Source organism: Lepidochelys kempii, chromosome 6 (genome assembly GCF_965140285.1).
Source record: "Lepidochelys kempii isolate rLepKem1 chromosome 6, rLepKem1.hap1, whole genome shotgun sequence".
In the NCBI taxonomy this organism is placed as follows: Eukaryota; Metazoa; Chordata; order Testudines; family Cheloniidae; genus Lepidochelys; species Lepidochelys kempii.
This window is the reverse complement of record NC_136385.1, coordinates 11,064,447-11,084,438: the sequence shown is the minus strand read 5'-3', so window position 1 is coordinate 11,084,438 and position 19,992 is coordinate 11,064,447. Positions and strand designations below refer to the sequence as shown.

The following is a 19,992-nucleotide window of genomic DNA, read 5'->3' as shown; positions in this document are numbered from 1 at the left end:
CCAAGGAGGGGCATCTTTGTGTATTCCCAATGATTCACATTTATTTTTTTCCCAATGTATTAACATTGTTTTCCTTGTCCCTCTCTGACAGCTGGGACTCTACGCACCACACCAGCTTTTTCCAAACCAACCCGCTGACAAGTATCACCCAAAGTGAAAGGCCAGGCACTGAGCGGGATAAGGAGACCTGAGTTCTGTTCTTGGCTCTACCACTGAACTGCTATATAACCTTGGGCAAGTCCCCTCTGTGGTCAACTATTTGTTTATTCAGACAGTGAGCGCTTTTGAGCAGGGACTGTATCTCACTTTTTGTCTATGCAGCAAGGGGGCCCACATCTCAGTCACCGTGGGTCAATGCAGCACCAGGAAAAATGAAGCCTTAATCTCGGTCATGGTGCGTCTTGGCAGCAACAGAGCCAACATATCATTTGTTGTGTGCTTTGCAGCCCCTGGTTGTCGTGTGCCTGTGCCCAGCATGGCCAGGCCCTGATCTCCGTCACCACGCAAAGCGCTCAGATACTACAGCGATGGGTGCCATATGTCCCTCAGATAGATGTGTCTGTGCAGGACCTCACATGACAAGGCCCCAGTCTCCATGGGACCTTTCAAAAACTACTGTACTATAAATAATAGCAATCATAAATTAAGTCTGCCACCAGTCAACCTCCCGCAACCTACTCAGCTGTAGAAGCCTGAAAACAAAAGCTTTGAAAATCCCATAACAATCCTGTTGGTGCACTGGGCTGGAGTCTCAACCAGCCAGGATCGTATCCAAGCTCGTAGTCCGCTTAATCTATCTGGCAGAATGACCAGAATGAGATTCAGGGCAGGTGAATGCCTGGAGTGTGTTAAGGGGTGGATGGACAGGCAGAGGGGTGAGATGTATGGGGAGAGACAGTTAGATAGGTGCATGTGGTGATAAAAAGATAGAGGGGCAGTACGGGGATGAACAGGTAGAAGAGTAGGGCTAAGGAAAGACAGACAGTGTAGTGTTTATGGGGATGGGTGGATGAATAGATGGAGGGACTTGTTATGTTGTTATGGAATGGATGGATGGACAGACAAAGGGATGGTGTGTATAGGGAGTGATCAATGGGGAGAGAGAGAGAGGGAGAACATATGATTAGATAAAACATGTCTGGGGTTCGATAGAAGAACAATGCTAAGGTGCGACAGACAGAGTAGTGTTTTTGGAGATAGGTAACCTGTTTCTTCTCTATCCAGGAGAACAATGCAGTAGTCCCATCATCTCTGCATTGCAGTACTGTTGTTAAGTTGTGGCACTGGGGCCATTCCCATCTCACATGTACTGGGAACCCCCAGCTGCATCACAACCCCTTGTTACAGCAGACTCTGCCTCTTGTCCCCAACTAAGCTGGCGCTGTGCGCTTTCTGCAAGCCTCTGGCCTCTCCTTCTTGCTGCACCGCTGGTGAGAAATGAGTAGCCCCCTGCTGCGGAAGGCCTCCCCGCATCCCGCACACCGGTAGACCCTCTCGGCCGCATGGAGCCTCTGGTGCCTTGTCAGATTGGAGTTGCGCCCAAAGCTCTTGCCACACTGGTGGCAGCGGTGGGGTTTCTCGCCAGTGTGGATCTGCTGGTGTCTTGTTAGGGTGGAGCTCTGGCTAAAGCTCTTTCCGCACTCACTGCACGTGAAGGGGCGTTCACCACGGTGAATCACCTGGTGGATCAGGAGGTGGGAGTTCCGGACAAAGCTTTTCCCACACTCAGTGCAGTGGTGGGGCCGGTCCCCCCGGTGGATCCGCTTGTGTCTCAGCAGGTCAGAGCTGCGGCAAAAGGTTTTCCCACACTCAGGACATTTGAAAGGCCTGGGCTGGGGTTCGGGCTTCCCCAAATCTGGTAGGGGTGGGGCTGGTTCCACCTGCCTTTTCCCAGTGGGGCTCCCATGTTGCCTCCCCACCCTGCGCTGAGTCCGTGATGCCTTCCCTTTGTATCTTCCCAGGGACACCCTGCGTGGTCCTGCCATCTCTGTCTCCTCCTGCTGGGGACTTGCGCTCAGCACCACATCACCTGCTGGAATGAGAGGAGAGAGAATCCAGAGGTAAGTGGGGGGCGGGGGGAAGATGTGTTGCCAGCTTTCATGATATTTGCTCTCAAAGCGCCCAGTTCCTGGAGTCATGTGATTACTGGAAAATCATCATTTTTTTTAAGTGAGTCAATTCCTAGCCCTACTGTTTGAGGAGCAAACCTGGAAAATTTTAACCCCTAATGGCTCAAAATCCAGAAGGTGAATAAACAGAACCCAGAATGTACTAGTATTTTTTAAAAATCATGTTTTTTAAGCATTTTGGGGTTTGTGATATTTGTAAAGGAGACTGCAACTGTTACAGATCTGAAATCTAGAGCCAAACTCACTCCCTCCTCCCCACCGCACACATACTGAACCCTTTTCAAAGAGAAGGGAGCAATTTAGCTATTCCAAAACTCAGTGGGGGTTGAGTGACTGACTCCTTCAGGGTCCATCATTAGTCAGTATTTTCATAAATGACTTGGATAATAGAGGAGAGAGTATGCTCATAAAATCTGCAGATGACACCAAGCTGGGAGGGGTTGTAAGCACTTTGGTGAACAGGCTTAGAATTCAAAATGACCGTAACAAATTGGAGAATTGGTCTGAATTCAACAAGATGAAATTCAATAAAGATAAGTACAAAGTACTTCACTAAGGAAAGAAAGATCTACACACAACTACGAAATGGAGAATAACTAGCTAGGTAGGAGCACTGCTGAAATGGATCTGGGGTTATAGGGGATCACAAATTGAATATAAGTCAACAATGCGATGCAGTGGCAAAAAAACCACTAGTATCATTCTGGGGTGCATTAACAGGAGTGTTATATGTAAGACACAGAAGGTAATTGTCCTGCTCTACTCAGCACTGGGGAGGCCTCAGCTGGATCCTGTGCCCAATTCTGGGCTCCACATTTTAGGAATGATGTGGACAAAATGAAAAGAGTCCAAAGAAGAGCAACAAACACGATAAAGGAGTTAGAAAACCTGACCTATGAGGAAAGGTTAAAAAACTGGTCATGTTTAGTTTTGAAAAAGCAAAGGGGAACCTGATAACAGTCTTCAAATATGATAAGGGCTGTTATAAAGAGAACTGTGATCAATTCAGTGGACATGGAGAACAAGTAATGGGCTTAATCTGCATGAAGGAAGATTTAGGTTAGCTATTCGGAAACTTTCTAACTATGAAGGTAGTTACATTCTGGAATAAGTTTCTGAGGGAGGTTGTGGAATCCCCGTCATTGGAGGTTTAAAAGAACAAGTCGGACAAACACCTGTCAGGGATAGTCTAGGTTTATTTGGTTCTGCCTCAGCACAAGGGACTGGACTTGATGATTCTCAAGGTCCCTTCCATCCCTACATTTCTATGATTCTATGAGTTTAAGGGTTTGCTCTGAGAATTAAAAAGGAATTTATTTGTAGATTTTAAGGCCACTATGTGAATACCTTCACCTACAGGTCAAAACCCAGAAGTGTTATCATTATAATAGGACAGTGCCATCCTAATGTATCTGAAGAAGCAAGGAGGTATTACCCATTCCTGACACTCAGAGCATGTGAATCTCCCATATAACTATATCCCAGACATTGCAAGATATTTACGTGTCAGATATGGTAAACATTCATATGTCCCTTCATGCTTTGGCCACCATTCCACAGGACATGCTTCCATGTTGGTGACGCTCGTTAAAAAAATAATGCATTAATTAGATTTCTGACTGAACTCCTTGTGGAAAATTGTATGTCTTCTGCTCTGTGTTTTACCTGCATTCTGCCATATATTTCATGTTATAGCAGTCTCAAATGATGACTCAGCATGTTGTTTGTTTTAAGAACACTTTGACTGCAGATTTGACGAAACGCAAAGAAGGTACCAATGTGAGATTTCTAAAGATAGCTACAGCACTTGACCCAAGGTTTAAGAATCTGAAGAGCCTTCTAAAATATGAGAGGGACGGGGTTTGGAGCATGCTTTCAGAAGTCTTAAAAGAGCAACACTCCGATGCGGAAACTACAGAACCCAAACCACCAAAAAAGAAAATCAACCTTCTGCTGGTGGCATCTGACTCAGATGATGAAAATGAACATGTGTTGGTCTGCACTGCTTTGGATCGTTATCAGGAAGAACCCATCATCAGCATGGATGCATGTCCTCTGGAATGGTGGTTGAAACATGAAGGGACATATGAATCTTTAGCGAAAATGGCACATAAATATCTTGCAACCCTGGCTACAATAGTGCCATGTGAATGTCTGTTCTCACTTTCAGGTGACACTGTAAATAAGAAGCGGGCAGCATTATTTCCCGTAAATATAAACAAACTTGTCTAAATGATTTGCTGAACAAGAAGCAGGACTGAATGAACGTTCAGGCTCTAAAGTTTTACATTGTTTTGTTTTTGACTGCAGTTATATAACAAAAAAAATTCTACATCTGTAAGTTGCGCTTTCACGATAAAGAGATTGCGCTATGGTACTTGTATGAGGTGAACTGAAAAATACTAATTTTTTTGTTTATCATTTTTACAGTGAAAATCTCTGTAATAAAAATAATGTAAAGTGAGCACTGTACACTTTGTAGTAACTGAAATCAATATATTTGAAAATATAGAAAAACATCCAAAATATTTAATACATTTCAATTGGTATTCTATTGTTTAACAGTGTGATTAAAACTGCATTTAATCATGATTAATTTTTTGAGTTAATTGCGTGAGTCAACTGCGATCAATCAACAGCCCTACTTTGTATATTTTGACATGTGGATAATTTGTATTTTAACTGTTATAAGCTTTAACTTTTTGAATCTTTGTGTCTATTGTCATTTAATAATTATTGCCTCCTGCCCAAGTTGTCTGATTCCCTCATAATTTCCTGTAACTTTGAAAATTTAAATCATTAAAAACAAAAAATGCTTAAAAACAAACTGATATTATCTGTCTACATTATAAAAAAAATGAAAATCAAATTCTGCCAAGCTTAATTATAATACAGTCTTTAATTACATGATCACATACACTTTTTTCCACAGGACCCCTGTCTCCTTTAGTGCATAGGATGGTCTGTGTCATGGGGATGAGTCAGGGTTTTGTAACAAAGGCGGCTGTACGACAGTTGGCTCATTTGTCGCTGAAGTCGGAAGGTGTACAGAGAATGAGGCAAGGGATTGAAGGAAGAGGTCTCTTGGTTGAGGCAGTTAAATGCCGCCCTAGAGAAATAGATTCTGTTCTTGCCTCTGCCATAGAGTTCCTATGTGATGCTAGGCAAGTCACTAAACCAAATTTTCACAGGTGGCCATTGTGTGTTTCTCATTTTCTGGGTCCCCAGCCTGAGTCACCAGGGGTCAGAGCTGCAGATGTGCTGAGCACTCCGCTGTAACTTAGATCAATAGCTGTGCTTTGATAATATCCAGTGCTATAAAAATGCTAAGTAATCTGGGCCTGGCAATCTCAAATTTGAAACCCGAATTTGGTAGAGACTTTTTGATAACTTTGACCTTCATTCCATAGATCTAAAGTGGGGATAATACTATTTCACCTCACAGGGGTTTATGAAGAGAAATGCATTAATGTTTGTAAAAAACTAAGATATATGATGAAAGCAGCATAAAAAAGTCCATGAGGAAATTAATAATTCTGTATTCAATGCAGGGTTTGGATGGTGTGCAGTGAATAATGTCTGAAGCCCCACTCTGAAGGTGAAGGATAAAAAGAAATATTAACCTACCCATCATCCTGTGTTCACCATCCATTATGTGCTCTGAATGAGGCAGGGGGCCTGTGGAAAAAAACAGTATGCAACAATGTAATTAAAGAGCGTATCATCATGCGTATGCATGAGGACAAATTATAGGTTAATTGATTTTAAGTCTTGGAGTGACTGTTACGATTATCTGGTCTGTCCTCCTGCATAACCCAAGCCAGAGAATTTCACCCTGTGATTCCTATATTGAATCTCTGTGCATGTGAATCTCTAGTCAGCATGTTGGGGGCTTAGTTTCTTACATCAGATGCTGTGGATGCCTCCCTTGTAATCTGGGAGTTTGGTTTGAGCAACTGCTGCTCACTTGGGTTTTAACTTTTCCTCTCTAATTTTTGAATAGTGATATAAATCCCGCAGACGTTAATGTTTTTTCCTCATAATGAAATATTGATCCTAAAATCCCCTCAAATTCCTCTCATTGTCTAATTATTAAATATTGATAGAAAAATCTCAAAATTCACATTTTCCCTCTCTAATTACTGAAGGAGATGAAATCCCCTCTGTTCGTGAGGGAAACTGTTGCTCTGGTTTAATTATCCCAAAGTGGGGGCAGAGGGGCTTAAACTCCCTAAGGATCAACTTTTTCTCTTATCTTCGAGGGAGGGTCACAAGAAGAGAAAGGGAAAGCAGGTGTCCATGAGAAGGGATTGGCTACCCAAGGAGTTATTCCAGAATATTTTCTGTGGAATACTCTTATTCCAGAAAAAGAGTACCTTGACCCGCTATAGTCCAATCCACCTTTGAAAATGGCTTAAGCTAAACAGGAACAAGGAGGCACTCTTCTCTGGCGTAACAGTGTCCACAGAAAGAGTTATTCTGGAATAGATTTTCAAGTCACTCCCTGTCTTAATCCCAATTAACTTTCAAGTATAAAGAAGCCCTGATGAGTCTGCCCAGCCCCAATTTAATCCATCCTAGCTGCTCCTCAGACCCCAACGACCCAACCTAGCTCCCCACCTCCCCCTGCCATTCACTCACCCATCCCCCTCTGATATCCCCTCCCAACTGCCAGAGAATTCTCCGGAACTTTTAAGGTCCCTTCTAGCCCTACATTTCTATGATTGTACAATGCACTCCCCCCACCCCCGAAATACACCTCTCTCAAAGCACAGGACTCCTTATTGCCTATATCAATGACAGGGCCAAGCCACGGTGGCAGGGGATGGGGTAGGGACTGTCTAGCTATTGACTGAAATCTCCATGGGGACATGGGAGATCAGGTGGAGAGTGATTTCATCCCCTTTTCCTCTAAGTATCAATGATTGTTGGAAAATCTTAATTTTCCCCTCAGATTTTTCCATTTCTCTCTAATTTTGAATATTGATAGAAAACTCCCTCTAGTCTGACTTCCTGTACGTTGTAGGCCACAGAACCTCCCCCGGTTTCTCCTGTAATAGAACCTTAATCTCTGGCTGTGTTACTGAAGGCCTCAAATCAGGGTTTAAAGACTTCAAGTTACAGAGAATTCACCATTTACACTAGTTTAAACCTGCAAGTGACCTGTGACCCATGCTGCAGAGGAAGTCAAAAAACAAAAACAAAACCCCAGAGTCTCTGCTAATCTGATCCAGAGGAAAATTCCTTCCCAACCCCAAATATGATGATCAGTTAGACCCTGAGCATGTGGGTAAGATCCACCAACCAGACACCAGGGAAAGAATTCTCCGTAGTAACTTAGAGCCCTTCCAATCTAGTGTCCCATCACTGCCATTGGGGATATTTGCTGCTAGCAGTTGCAGATTGCCTACATGCCATTGTAGGCAGTCTCATCATACCAATTCCTCCTCCAAATTATCAAGCTCAGTATTGAAGCCAGTTAGATTTTTTGCCCCCACTGCTCCCTCTGGAAGGCTCCCTCTGATGGTTAGAAAGCTTCACTTAACTTCAAGCCAAAACTTGTCGATGGCCAGTTTATATCCATTTGTTCTTGTGTCCACATTGTATTTTTGTGGCACTTAACTTAAATACACTAGAACCTCAGAGTTATGAACACCAGAGTTATGAACTGACCAGTCAACCACTCAGCTCATTTGGAACTGGAAGTAGGCAATCAAGCAGTAGAGACCCAAAAAAGAAGCCAATACTGTACAGTACAGAACTGTGTTAAATGTAAACTACTAAAAAAATAAAGTTTAAAAGAAAGATTTGACAAGTAAGTAAACTCTTTCTGTGCTTCTTTCATTTAAATTAAGATGGTTAAGGCAGCATTTTTCTTCTGCATAATAAAGTTTCAAAGCTGCAATAAGTCAATGTTCAGTTGTAGACTTTTGAAAAAACAACCATAATGTTTTGTTCAGGTTTACGAACATTTCAGAGATATGAACATTTCAGAGTTACAAACAACTTCTGTTCCCGAGGTGTTTCTAACCCTGAGGTTCTACTGTAACTTCTCTCTCTCCCCCTGCTATTTATCCCTCTGATGTATTTATAGAGAGCAATCATATCTCCCCTCAGCCTTCTTTTGGTTAGGTTAAACTCTTTGAGTCTCCTCTCATAAGATAGATTTTCCATTCCTCGGATCATCCTAGTATCCATTCTCTGCACCTGTTCCAGTCTGAATTCATCTTTCTTAAACACGAGAGACCAGAACTGCACACAGTATTCCAGATAATGTCTCACTAGTGCCTTGTATGATGGTACTTCCCTGTCTCTACTGCAAATACCTAGCCTGATGCATCCTCACACTGCATTAGCTTTTTCATGGCCACATCACATTGGTGGCTCATAGTCATCATGTGATCAACCCACACAACTAGGTCTTTCTCCTCTTCTGTCACTTCCAGCTGATACGTTCCCAGTTTAGTAAAATTTCTTGTTGTTAGTCCCTAAATCCATGACTTTGCACTATTAAATTCCATCCCATTTCTTTTACTCCCATTTTCAAGATCATCCAGATCTTCTTGTATTATATTCTAGTTCTTCTTCTTATTGGTAATACCTCTCAATTTTGAGTCATCTGCAAATTTTATTAGCTCACTCCCAATTTTTGTGCCAAGGTCAGTAATAAAAATGTTAAATAAGATTGGTCCCAAGACCAATCCCATAGGAACTCCATTAGTAACCTCCCTCCAGCCTCACAGTTCACCTTTCAGAATGACCCATTGTAGTCTCCCCTTTAACCAGTTCCTTATCCACCTTTCAGTTCTCATAGTAATCCCCATCTTCTCCAATTTAACTAATAATTTCCCATGTGGAACTATATCAACGCCTTACTGAAATCCAGGTAGATTAAATCTATTGCATGTCCTTTGTCTAAAAAATCAGTTATCTTCCCAAAGAGATCAGGTCAGTCTGGCATGATCTACCCTTTGTAAAACCATGGTGTATTTTATCCCAACTACCTTTAAGCTCTATCTGCTTAACTACTTTCTCTTTCAAAATTTGTTCCAAGACCTTGCATACAACTGAGGTCAAACTAACAGGCCTGTAGTTTCCCGGATCACCGTTTTTTTCCTTTCTTAAAAATAAATACTATTTTTGCAATTCTCCAGTAATAGGGTACCACCCCCAAGTTTACAGGTTCATTACAAATCCTTGCTATTGGGCTTGCAATTTCATGTGCCAGTTCCTTTAATATTCTTGGATGGCAATTATCCAGGCTCCTTGATTTTGTCCCATTAAGCTGTTTGAGTCTGACTTCCACCTCGGATGTGATAATTTTTACTTCTATATCCTTATTCCATTAGCAACCCTGTCACTACCCCCAAGCTCTTCGTTAGCCTCATTAAAACCAGAGGCAAAGCATTTGTTTGGGTTGTTGGGCCATGCCTAGATTATCCTTAATTTCCACCCATCCTTCGTGTTCAGCCCTCCCACATCTTCTTTCCTTATTTTCTGTTTCTTTATATGGCTGTAGAACCTTTTTACTATTGGTTTTAATTCCATTTGCAACGTCCAGCTCTGATTGGCTTTCAGCAGTTCTCACTTTATCCCTACACTTTCTGATCTCCAAGAGATAGCTCTCCTTGCTGATCAATCCCATCTTCCATTTCTTGTAGACTTTCTGCTTTCTCTTGAGATGCTTGCTCATCCAGGTTGGTCTGAAACCTTTCCCTATGATTTTTTTTCCCTTGCTTGGGGTGCAGGCTTCAGATAATTTCTGTAACTTTCACTTAAAGTAATTCTAAGCCTTCTCCATCTTCAGATCCTTGAGTTCTTCAGTCCAGCCCACTTCCCTAACTAATTAGCTTAATTTTTTAAGGTTTGCCCTTTTGAAATTAAGGACCCTAGTTGCAGTTCTATTTTTGTTTATCCTTCCTTTTAGTTTAAACTGAATTAGCTCATGATCACTCAAACCCAGGTTGTCCTCTACAACTAGTTGTTTGAGGTCCTCAGTACTCACCAATACCAAATTAAAAATGGCATCACCTCTTGCGGCTTCAGCAATTATTTGGTGGAGAAATCTGTCAGTTATCACATCCAGGAAAACCCAGGCTCTACTATTATTAGTAGCACTTGTCCTTCAATCTAGTTCTTGGAAGTTAAAGTCTCCCATAATCATACAATGCCCAGTAGTATTTATTTAATTAAAACCATTAAAAGGTCTCTCTCTATATCCAAATCAGATCCCGGGGTCTGTAACACACTCCAAGTCCTATCTCAGGGAAAACTTTAGTAGCTTTCTTCCCCAAAGTGATTTTGGCCGAAACTAACTTTCTTATCCATTCCATCACTTCTAATTTCTTTACAGTCTACCTCATAATTAGCATACAATGCTACTCCACCACGTTTGTTGTCATTTCTGTCTTTCCTGAACAGCCCATACCCTTCAATCCCTGTACTCCAGTCATGACTACTAGTCCATCATGTTTCTGTTATCCCTATAATATCTGGTTTCTCTTCTTGCACCAGTAGTTCTAGTTCCTTCATTTTGTTACCCAGGCTCCTTGCATTGGTGTAAAAACATCTTGACTGGTGTTGCTGCTGTTCCCTCATTGCTGCCCTCTCCTAACTGTCACAGAACCTGCCATCCTCATCTCCCAACTGCCAAACAACTGCCCTTCCACCACCGCTTCCCTCTTCCAACTGTCATGGAACCTTCCAGCCTCATCTCCCAACTGCCAAACAACTGCCCTTCCACCACCGCTTCCCTCTTCCAACTGTCATGGAACCTTGCAGCCTCATCTCCCAACTGCCAAACAACTGCCCTTCCACCACCGCTTCCCTCTCCCAGCTGTCATGGAACCTTCCAGCCTCATCTCCCAACTGCCAAACAGCCCCTTTACATGCTGCTGTCCCTCCCAACCGTTTTCCTGCTCCATCCTCCCCACCCTTCTCCTGTCACAGCCATTTTGCCCTGTGCTCCTGGCTGCCTGTGCAAATGTTTGGTTGGGAACAAACCCTCACTTTCTCTAATTATCAAACGGATGTACAGTCTCCTCATATTTTACCACATTTCTATATCCCCCTTTTTAACTTCTGGTTTTAGAGGGAAACAATTGCCCTTAGTTGACATATCTTTTAGCCTGTCAACTTTCAAATATAAGACTTACTATGTGACAAAGGTCCAAAAGCATTAATAGAAATATACTATTAATTTAAATTAATAAATTATTAATATAAATCCCCTGGGATTTTACCCCTTGCCTCCCCCATCTAATTATCCAGTACTTATGGAAAATCTCAATTTCCCTCTCAGGTTTTGCCATTTTTGTCTAATTCTTGAATATCAATAGAAAATCCCAATGTGCTTTTCTCTAAGTAATGACCAAACATTGATCAGATTCCTCAGATCCCCCCAATAATTAAATATCAATATAAAGTCCCCTCAGACTATGCCCCTCTACATATCAATCAGTTATGTGACATCTCCTCAGACTGCCATTTTCTGTTTAATTATCCAATATTCATATTTGATATGAATAGCAAAGCTCTTTCAGATTTGGGGGTTTCCCACCCTTTTAAAGTGCCATAAATTCTCCTTATTTTGGAGGGGAAATGTTGCCTTGAGTCATTACCTCAGTTCTCCTTAGCTACCTGCTTCCCTAGATTGGTGGAGTCCCTTGACACCCTTGAACAGGCAACCTTAATTTCAGCATTTCCTAACTTTTGCTGCTGGACTTTGTAATTTTAATGTTCTTTTAACGTAGGTTTTTTAATGTTATTGATTAATACATGCTGCCTAGTGTATAAATATGCATCATGTAATGTATTAAGCACCATTAAGCACAAATATTGTAACAATGATATAGCCTAAACTGACCTATACCATAATCTTGTACACTTATACTAAGTATCCCTAACACCTTGAATTAGCTGAAGTAAACCTTGGCTTGAGTAGATAGAAAAACCGTCAGTATCCAGACAGATGATTACATCTTCATGACGGTAGGAAAGGAGTTACACACAAACCTAGGAGGTGCTTTCAAGTCCCTTAGTACTTGGAATGCATGTGCTCAAAACAAAAATAATGGTGCATCGTGACCTGAAAGACATAGGGTGACCAGATGTCCCAATTTTATAGGGACAGTCCCGATTTTTGGGTCTTTTTCTTATATAGGCTCCTATTACCCCCCACCCCTTGTCCTGATTTGTCACATTTGCTGTCTGGTCACCCTAGAAAGACATGGGTTCAGAACAAAAGATAAAGGAGTAAATCTGGTATCAAAACCAAACAAGGTAGAAAGCTGATTAATTAAATCCAGTTTCAAATGACGTATGTGATGCCTTTTACTGGTAAAAAAGTAGGGTACAAAAGAATGGCTTTAGGGGTGTAACTCTGGGAGGACACCTGTGTGAGATTAATATAACTTCGCTGCATGGGACTGATCCTCAGAAACTGGTATCATATAGTACCTTTTTCCTGTACCATATTGATAAACCTGCCTGACATGTAATATTTGGTCTCGGGAGTATATTTCATAACACAATAACAAGCCAAAGTATAGTCAAGCAATTGACTATACAATTTATCAACAGTGTAATAAAAAAAAAAACAGATCAAGCTTCTTGAACCTCCCACTGTAAGACATTTTCCAGACCTCAAATAATTCTTACAATCTTGTATTCCTTTTCTTACACTTGTTCTTGTAGTTCTTTTCTGAATCCTTTCCAGTTTGTCAAAGTCCTGTGTGAAGTGTGGACACCAAAACTGACACACAGTATCCAGCAATGGTCTCACTAATGCCATACACAGAAGCAACATCCCTTTCTCGGTCCTACTTCATATTCTCCTGCTTATACATATGAAGGCTGCATTCAGCCTCCCAGCTACACTATTGCACTGGGAGCTCATGTTCATTTGTTTACCTATCATGACCCCTAAGTCCTTTTCAGTATCGCTGCATTCCACGATACTATCCCCATCCAGGGAATGTAACCTACATTTTTCATTCCTAGATGCGTGATCATGTATTTAGCTGTATACACATGCATGGTGTTCAAATAAAACAATCCAGATTGCTATGTATAAATGGCTTGTCCCCATTGTTATTTGCCACTCCACCTAATTTTTGTGTCATCTGCAAATTTTACTACCAATGATTTTGTATTTCTTTCCAGATCACTGATAAAAATACTGAATATCATTAGGCCAAGAACAGAGCTCTGCAGGACCCCACCAAAAAAATAAACACCCACATGCACATGAGGAATCCTAACTTACAATTACTTTCTGAGATCTAACAACTAGCCAGTTTTCACTCCATTTAATATGGGTGCCCTGGTTTTGTATGGTGCTAATTGTTTAATCAGAATGCTGTGTGGTACTAAGTCAAATGCCTTACAGAAGTCTCAGTACATCATGTCAAGAGAGTTACCTTTGTCAACCAAACTTGTGATCTCATCAAAAAGTGACATCAGGTTTATTTGACAAGATCTATTTTCCACAAAACCAAACTGACTCACAGGCATTAGTTCTTTATTGATTGCAACCCATAGCAGCTGCTCTGTGATCTTCCCCAGTATTGATATCAGGCTAAGTGACCTAGAGATACTCAGGTTTACATTTTTAAATATTGGTTTGACACTGGGGAGTTCCAGAGGACTGGAAAAAAGCTTGGTGTTCCAGGATTTCTTAAAAATCACAATTATTCTCACAAATCTCCAGAGGAGTGAGAAACAGGGGAGAGGGGGCAGAGATGAATGGTGGGGGATATGAGCCTGGGGCTTGGGAAAGGGAGAAAATGAAGGAGCAGCCATGAGAGGGGGAGATAAGCAGGAGCAAATAAGATGCAGAAGACTGGAGCACTGAGCTTGATTAATGTGTATGTGACTTTCCAGGGACTTCCATATTACATTCAAAACCGTTATGTAAAACACAGTGTTACGGTTGCAAAGATGAACACTCAAAGGTTGGGAATGCCAGAATTAATCTTGCCCATGCAACCTTATTTCAGCTTCCTTGTGCATATGCATTATTATAGTCTTTAATTACATGATCACAAACTGTTTTTTCCTCATTCAGAGCACAGGATGGACAGTGTTCATTGAATGGTAGCTATTCAACAACCCTTTTTATCCTCCACATTGATCGTGTGGTCCCATGCGTTATTCACTGCACACCATTCAAACCATGCACTGAATACAGAATTAATGATTCCTCATGGGCTTTTCAATGCTGCTGTCATCGTAGTATCTTAGTTCTTTACCAACGTCAATGAATTTATCTTCACAACAACCCTGTGGGATATGGCGTTATTATGCCATTTATACACAGGGAACTGAAACACAGAGACGAAAGCCAAAATTGTCAAAAATGTCTTCTAATTTTGCATGCCCAATCAGAGGTGCTGAAAACCTGATTTTTCAGAGTACTTAGTATTACATAGCACCATATCTGTTCAAAGCAGAGCTTCCTTTGACCTCATTCACATTTGTGGTGCACAGCACTTCTGCAAATCAGACTCCAGGCTCTCAGTTGGGCACCTGGAAAATGAGGAACACACAGAGTGTGTCTACACTGCAATGTAATCCCAAGGTGAGAGGGACTTGAATCAGTTGACCCATGTTAGGGAAGCCTGTGAAAAGTTCGATTTAAGTGGCTTGCCCAACATCATATAGAACTGCATGGCAGAGGCAGGAATATAATCCAGTTCCCACACAGTTGTCAGAGAAAACTCCCCATATAGAATCATAGAAATATAGGGCTGAAAGGGACCTCAAGAGGCCATCTAGTTCATCCCCATGCACAGAGACAGGATTAAGTATCCTAAATGATTCCTGACTGGTCTTTAACTTGTTCTTAAAAACTTCCAGATATCTTTGCCCCAACTGGCATCTAACAACATATGAAATGCTGCTGGTCAAAGATTTGGGGAGGGGTGTATGTGAAAAATGTTGAAAGAAAATTAACAGTTTCATTCAAAACTTTTCACTTCCCCCTTCATTTTTTTAAGAAAAAAAAGCACAGTGAAATTTTTCAGTTAGAAATATTTTGTTTATATTTTTTTCATTAAAAAGTTTGGACAGAAAAAGGGGATAAAAATCTGTTTTGAAATTTTTTTTCTATAAAATTTCAGTTTGTATTCTGAATATCGCCTGTATTTCTCTCCAACACTGGAAGTGGACGGGGGTTTTCATATTCCATCGCTCCCCACCCCCAAGCAAGCCAGTACTCCCTAGTTCCCGCAAATGTTCAGCCCTGGGTGCTCACCTCTCTGCTGCCCCCTCAGCCCCGCACCTTCCCCATACCTGGCTTATTATTTATTTCCTGGAGGATCGGGGGCTCCTCTTTGGGGACACAGAGTGGTTCATACTGGTGTCCTGGGGTATCAGCTCGTCCCACCTCCTCCTGGGATACACATTCGTGATGGGGCTGCAGCTGCTCTAGCTGCGAGCCGGGAGCATCCCATAATGCCTCAGGGGAAGCAATCTTCTCCGAAGTCACTTCCTCAACCTTCACACGCACCGTGACCTGAGGATGAGCCAAAGACATCACAGTGTAGCTGGTCCCTGGAACCCACAGGGGAGAGTGGAGTCTGAGAGGGGAGCCTTCGGGGAACATCCTCAAGAAACACAGAGATGGTGGAAGGGACCACAGACCCAAGCTAGATTTCCAGGCTCAGCAGGGGGCACTGTGGAGGGCAAGTAACAAAACAGAGACCCTTACAGTAACACAGGAGCATAAGGAAGAGAATGCCCCTTGAACACACTCTGTGCAGGGCCTGAGGCACCATGTCAAAAAGCCAATTAATAATAAGAATAGTAATAAGCTAAATGAAGTGATGCCCACACAACCAGGTTCTGCCAGGTCAGACAAACAGATTGTCAGAGGCTTGTGAAATTAGGAACCCAGGAACTGCCAGACTGGATCAGACCAGTGGTCCATCTAGCCCAGTATCTCATCTCTGACAGTGGCCAGCACCAGACGCTTGAGAAAGAGGTGTAAGGACCCCATCATTATGGGGAAATCTTCTCCCCAGGAAAGATCGCTCCTGATCCCCAATCTCTAGAGGTCAGCTGAGGTAGGTGAAGTTGGATATATACTACAGGTTGTACCTTGCTGGCCCGGCACCCTCGGGACCTGACTGGTCCCGAACCAGGGAACTTGCTGGGCTGGGGGGGTCAGGTCAATGCCGGCCCCTCTGCTGCTGCCAGCCGTGGGTCTGTGCTCCGGCGGCAGCAGAGGGGCTGGCACTGACGGAGCAGAGACAGGGTGGCACTCCGGGGAAGAAGTGGGGCAGCTGCAGAGCCCTGCAGCCAGGGGCCCAGAGTGGAGCCCCGCAGCCGGCAATGGAGCCCAGGAGCACTCCTGGCCCCTGGACACAGGGCTTCACAGCTGCTTTGCTTCATCCCCTGAGCACCACCCTTTCCCCTCTCCTCTCCCTCCCTCCCCGAGCTTGAAAGCGGCAAATCAGCTGTTTGCAGTGCTCCAGAAGCTCTGGGAGGGCGGGGGAGGAGTTTCTAAGCCTGGGGATGTTGGCTTTTCCCTGTGATTGCTCCAGCCCCGGAGCACCCACGGGGTCGTAGAGGATGCTGGACCACAGATGTTGCTGGACAAGGGAAATCCAGATTAAAGAGGTACAACCTGTAGTATAATCCTGGAAAGTCCTTCTATCCATAAATATATCCAATCCATTTGTTGTACCCTGCTCCATTCTAGGCTTCAAATAGCATATTGTGTTGTGTGGAAACGGACTTGAAATTTTACAGTTTGCTTTATGCCTAGTGGCTTGCCATCCCCTTATTCATGTAATAGGAGACAGGGTGAATAAAAGATCCCAGTTCAATGCCTCTATGATATCCCTTCTTATTCTTCTCCTTTCAAAGGTATGCTGGATCCCTTTCTTCCTCTAGCTCTGATCATGAACCAAAGAGAATCTTGCAGCCCTTTAGTACCAGCTCCTACATCCAGCCATCACTCCCCGCCTAATAGGAACAGCCTTTGCTCTCTGCTTGCTCTAGGGAGAGGGACTGGATGCTGAGTTTACAGCACAGCAGTCTGGTCTGTGAGCATCCAGTCCCATCTGGAGCCTGTCTATATATTTGGCCTCTTCTTTCCCTCCCCACCAGTCTCCACTGGGATTATCAAATTAAAATATTCTTACCTGCTGCTCCCATAATCCAGCCTCTGGCTGCCTCAGTTGGAACCCCTCTGCCAGGGCCACCGCTTGGGCGCAGTTCTCTGGGCCACGTTCCCAGACCCAGTTCTGCATTTCCTCTGGCAGGATGGTCAGGAACTGCTCCAGGATCAGCAGCTCCAGGATCTGCTCCTTGGTGTGGCTCTGCGGCTCCAGCCAGCGATGGCAGAGTTCCTGGAGGCGACTGTAAGCCTCCCGGGGCCCCTCGGCCTCTTGGTAGCGGAATTGCCTGAAGCACCGGCGCCGTGTCTCCAGGCGGGTGTCCTCCCCTTGCAGGATGGCAGCTTTCACCTTCCCATAGTCTCTGCTGTCTCTAGCCTCCAGGCTGCTGTAGGCCTGTCGGGCTTTTCCGCTGAGTGCTGGCACGAGTCGCGTTACCCACTCTCCTCTCGGCCACTGACAGGCATTAGCCACATGCTCAAAGTTGGCCAGATAGGCCTCGATATCGTCCCCTGGTGCCAGCTCAGGTAGCTGTAGTGTCACTGGGGCCGGCACAACTTCAGGAGGGGTCCATAGGGCCTGCAGCACCTCCTGCCACTGGACTTCCCAGCGCTGGGGCGGCTCGTCCTGCCTCTGAGGCCTGGACTGTTGTGGAGCCGCCCATCTCAATAATTCCCCGATGGTCCCAGAGCAGACAACAAAGGGAAGGTTCTCTCCTTGCTCCACTCCTTGCCCTGGCTCGGGGCCTGGTGTGTCTTGTTCCTCCCTTTTTACTGGGGGCTGCACCCCCTGCTCTAAAGGCACCTGTAATTGGAGACCCAAATCTGCACTTGTACCCAGGTCTGTGGCCATGGTCTGTCTCCGGGGCGGCTGCACTTCGAGCTAGGGCCTGGACTCTCAGACGCCAATCTCAATAAACATGAGTGGAACCTGTCGGGAGCATCCAGCCTCCTCCTTCGCAGCCTGCAGCAAAAGATCCATATGAAACACTACATTAAAAGTATGGTACTTAGGTTGAAAAGCCAACCACTGGAATGTTAGGACATTCCAAGATTTGCCCATTCAGCATTAACTCTGCCCACTTGTGCATCCCTCTGGTGCCCTGAGTGTGTCCTGTGGAAAAAAATAGGATGAAACTATCTAATTAAATTAATGCAGATGAATAAAGCAGGCAACCGTGAATCTACCATTTCCTAACTTATGGGTGCTGCTTGACTTTGCTACCTAAACAATGTTCTTTTAACAGAGATTTTTGTACGTAATTTCCAAATATTTTTTATTTTAATACAGACATTCCCAGTACCGTACCTGCTGCTATTGGGTCATTGAGAGGCCAGCCTTACAACATTTCGGTGTTCAGCTATTATTTTGGCAAGCTGCTGACGTTTTCCTGAGGAACAAAATCAAGAGGAGGGAAATGGCAATTTTTAGCAGTTTATAACTCAGTAGGGTGACCAGGTGTCTTGTTTTTGGGGAGCTTTTCTTGTACAGGTGCCTATTACCCCCCACCCCCGTCCCGTTTTTTTCACAGTTGTTATCTGGTAACCCTAAAACTCAGCCAAATCTGAACAGAATTTCATGGGACAAAGAAGAGGCACTTCTCCAGCCTGCTGCAAAGAGCAGAGGAATGGGAGCGTCTCAAAGAAAAAGTTGCAAGAATTTTTTGTACAGAAAAGTGTTTGGTGACCTAAATACTAGAGCCCCCTGCAATAAATGTAGTGAGGGCAAGACCCACGACTTGTACCCCCAGCTCACTGTCCCCCTCAGCACAGACAGGTCCCTCCTTGACCCTCCCTCCCCCCCATCTCTTGCGGTGGGGGCTCTTGTTCCTCAGGTCCCAGAGGGAGCTGCAAAGAGAAAAGCCCCCACCGGGGGGACATGTCCTGAATGGGCATGTCCCCCTGAGCATCGGGGTGATGGAGGACTCCCCATTGACCAGGGCAGGAGGCAGGGGGCGGCAGCCCTTCTCCCTTGTGGCTCCTGCAGTGGGGACGTACCTGGGGCTGGGGTTCCTGTTCTTCCGATCCAGCGCCTCCGTCTGCTCTGTTCTCTCTATGTATCCAGCAACTGCTGAATCCCCGCCCCGGAGCCCGCAGGTGTTGGGGAGCTGGGACACTGGGAGGGGGTGTCCCTGAGCAGGGGAGCCCTAGACGATGCTGAGGGGCTGGTCCTACCTAGGAAGTGACAAGGATGCTGGAGAAGGGTTAATCCCACCTCTGCAAAACCAGGACTGGCTGGGCTTGCTGTCAGTCCGGCCGAATCCCTCCCCTGCCTTGACGGCCAGCCCCTAATTGGGATTGGATCATGTGGGAGTATTGAATGTCCAGCACTCCCCCAGGGCAACAGCTGCAGCCTCTTGTGAGGAAGCCTGACAGACCATCCCCTCACACAATACTGTAATACAGTGGTGAGTCTGAGTGTACTATCAGAGCCCCCCGGGATAGAATAGAATAGACTAGAATAGCCCCTCACTGTAATGCCACAGGACCAGTCTGGCACAGAGACATTTAACTTCAAATCCGCATGTTCTGCGGTAATTGGGGGATGCTGCACAGACACACAGTGACTGAGATTATTGTGCCAGCAGGCGCTGCACAGACATTCAGGGAGAGACAGTCCCTGGGTTGAAGTGTTTGTAAACTAAATAGGCTAGAGAGGCAAAGGGTGGGAGAAAGAGCGTATTGCTCCCATTTTACAGATGTATGGATTCTAAAGCCAGGAGTGATCACTGGATTATCTAA

The 19,992-nt window shown here is 44.2% G+C and overlaps 1 protein-coding gene across 1 annotated transcript in view; it reads right to left on the bottom strand.

The window, feature by feature from the left end:
* LOC140913015 (uncharacterized) overlaps window positions 1-19,417 on the bottom strand; it is a 34,208-nt gene extending 14,791 nt beyond the window's left edge. The window contains exons 1-7 of the mRNA XM_073348590.1: window positions 19,249-19,417; window positions 18,560-18,641; window positions 17,279-18,214; window positions 15,423-15,645; window positions 5,757-5,807; window positions 1,372-2,032; window positions 108-168 (exon numbers count right to left, since the gene is read on the bottom strand). Coding sequence (XP_073204691.1) covers window positions 108-168; window positions 1,372-2,032; window positions 5,757-5,807; window positions 15,423-15,645; window positions 17,279-18,103 — 1,821 coding nt within the window. The 5' untranslated portion in view covers window positions 18,104-18,214; window positions 18,560-18,641; window positions 19,249-19,417. The remainder of the gene's footprint in view (window positions 1-107; window positions 169-1,371; window positions 2,033-5,756; window positions 5,808-15,422; window positions 15,646-17,278; window positions 18,215-18,559; window positions 18,642-19,248) is intronic.
* Window positions 19,418-19,992: the final 575 nt, after the last annotated feature.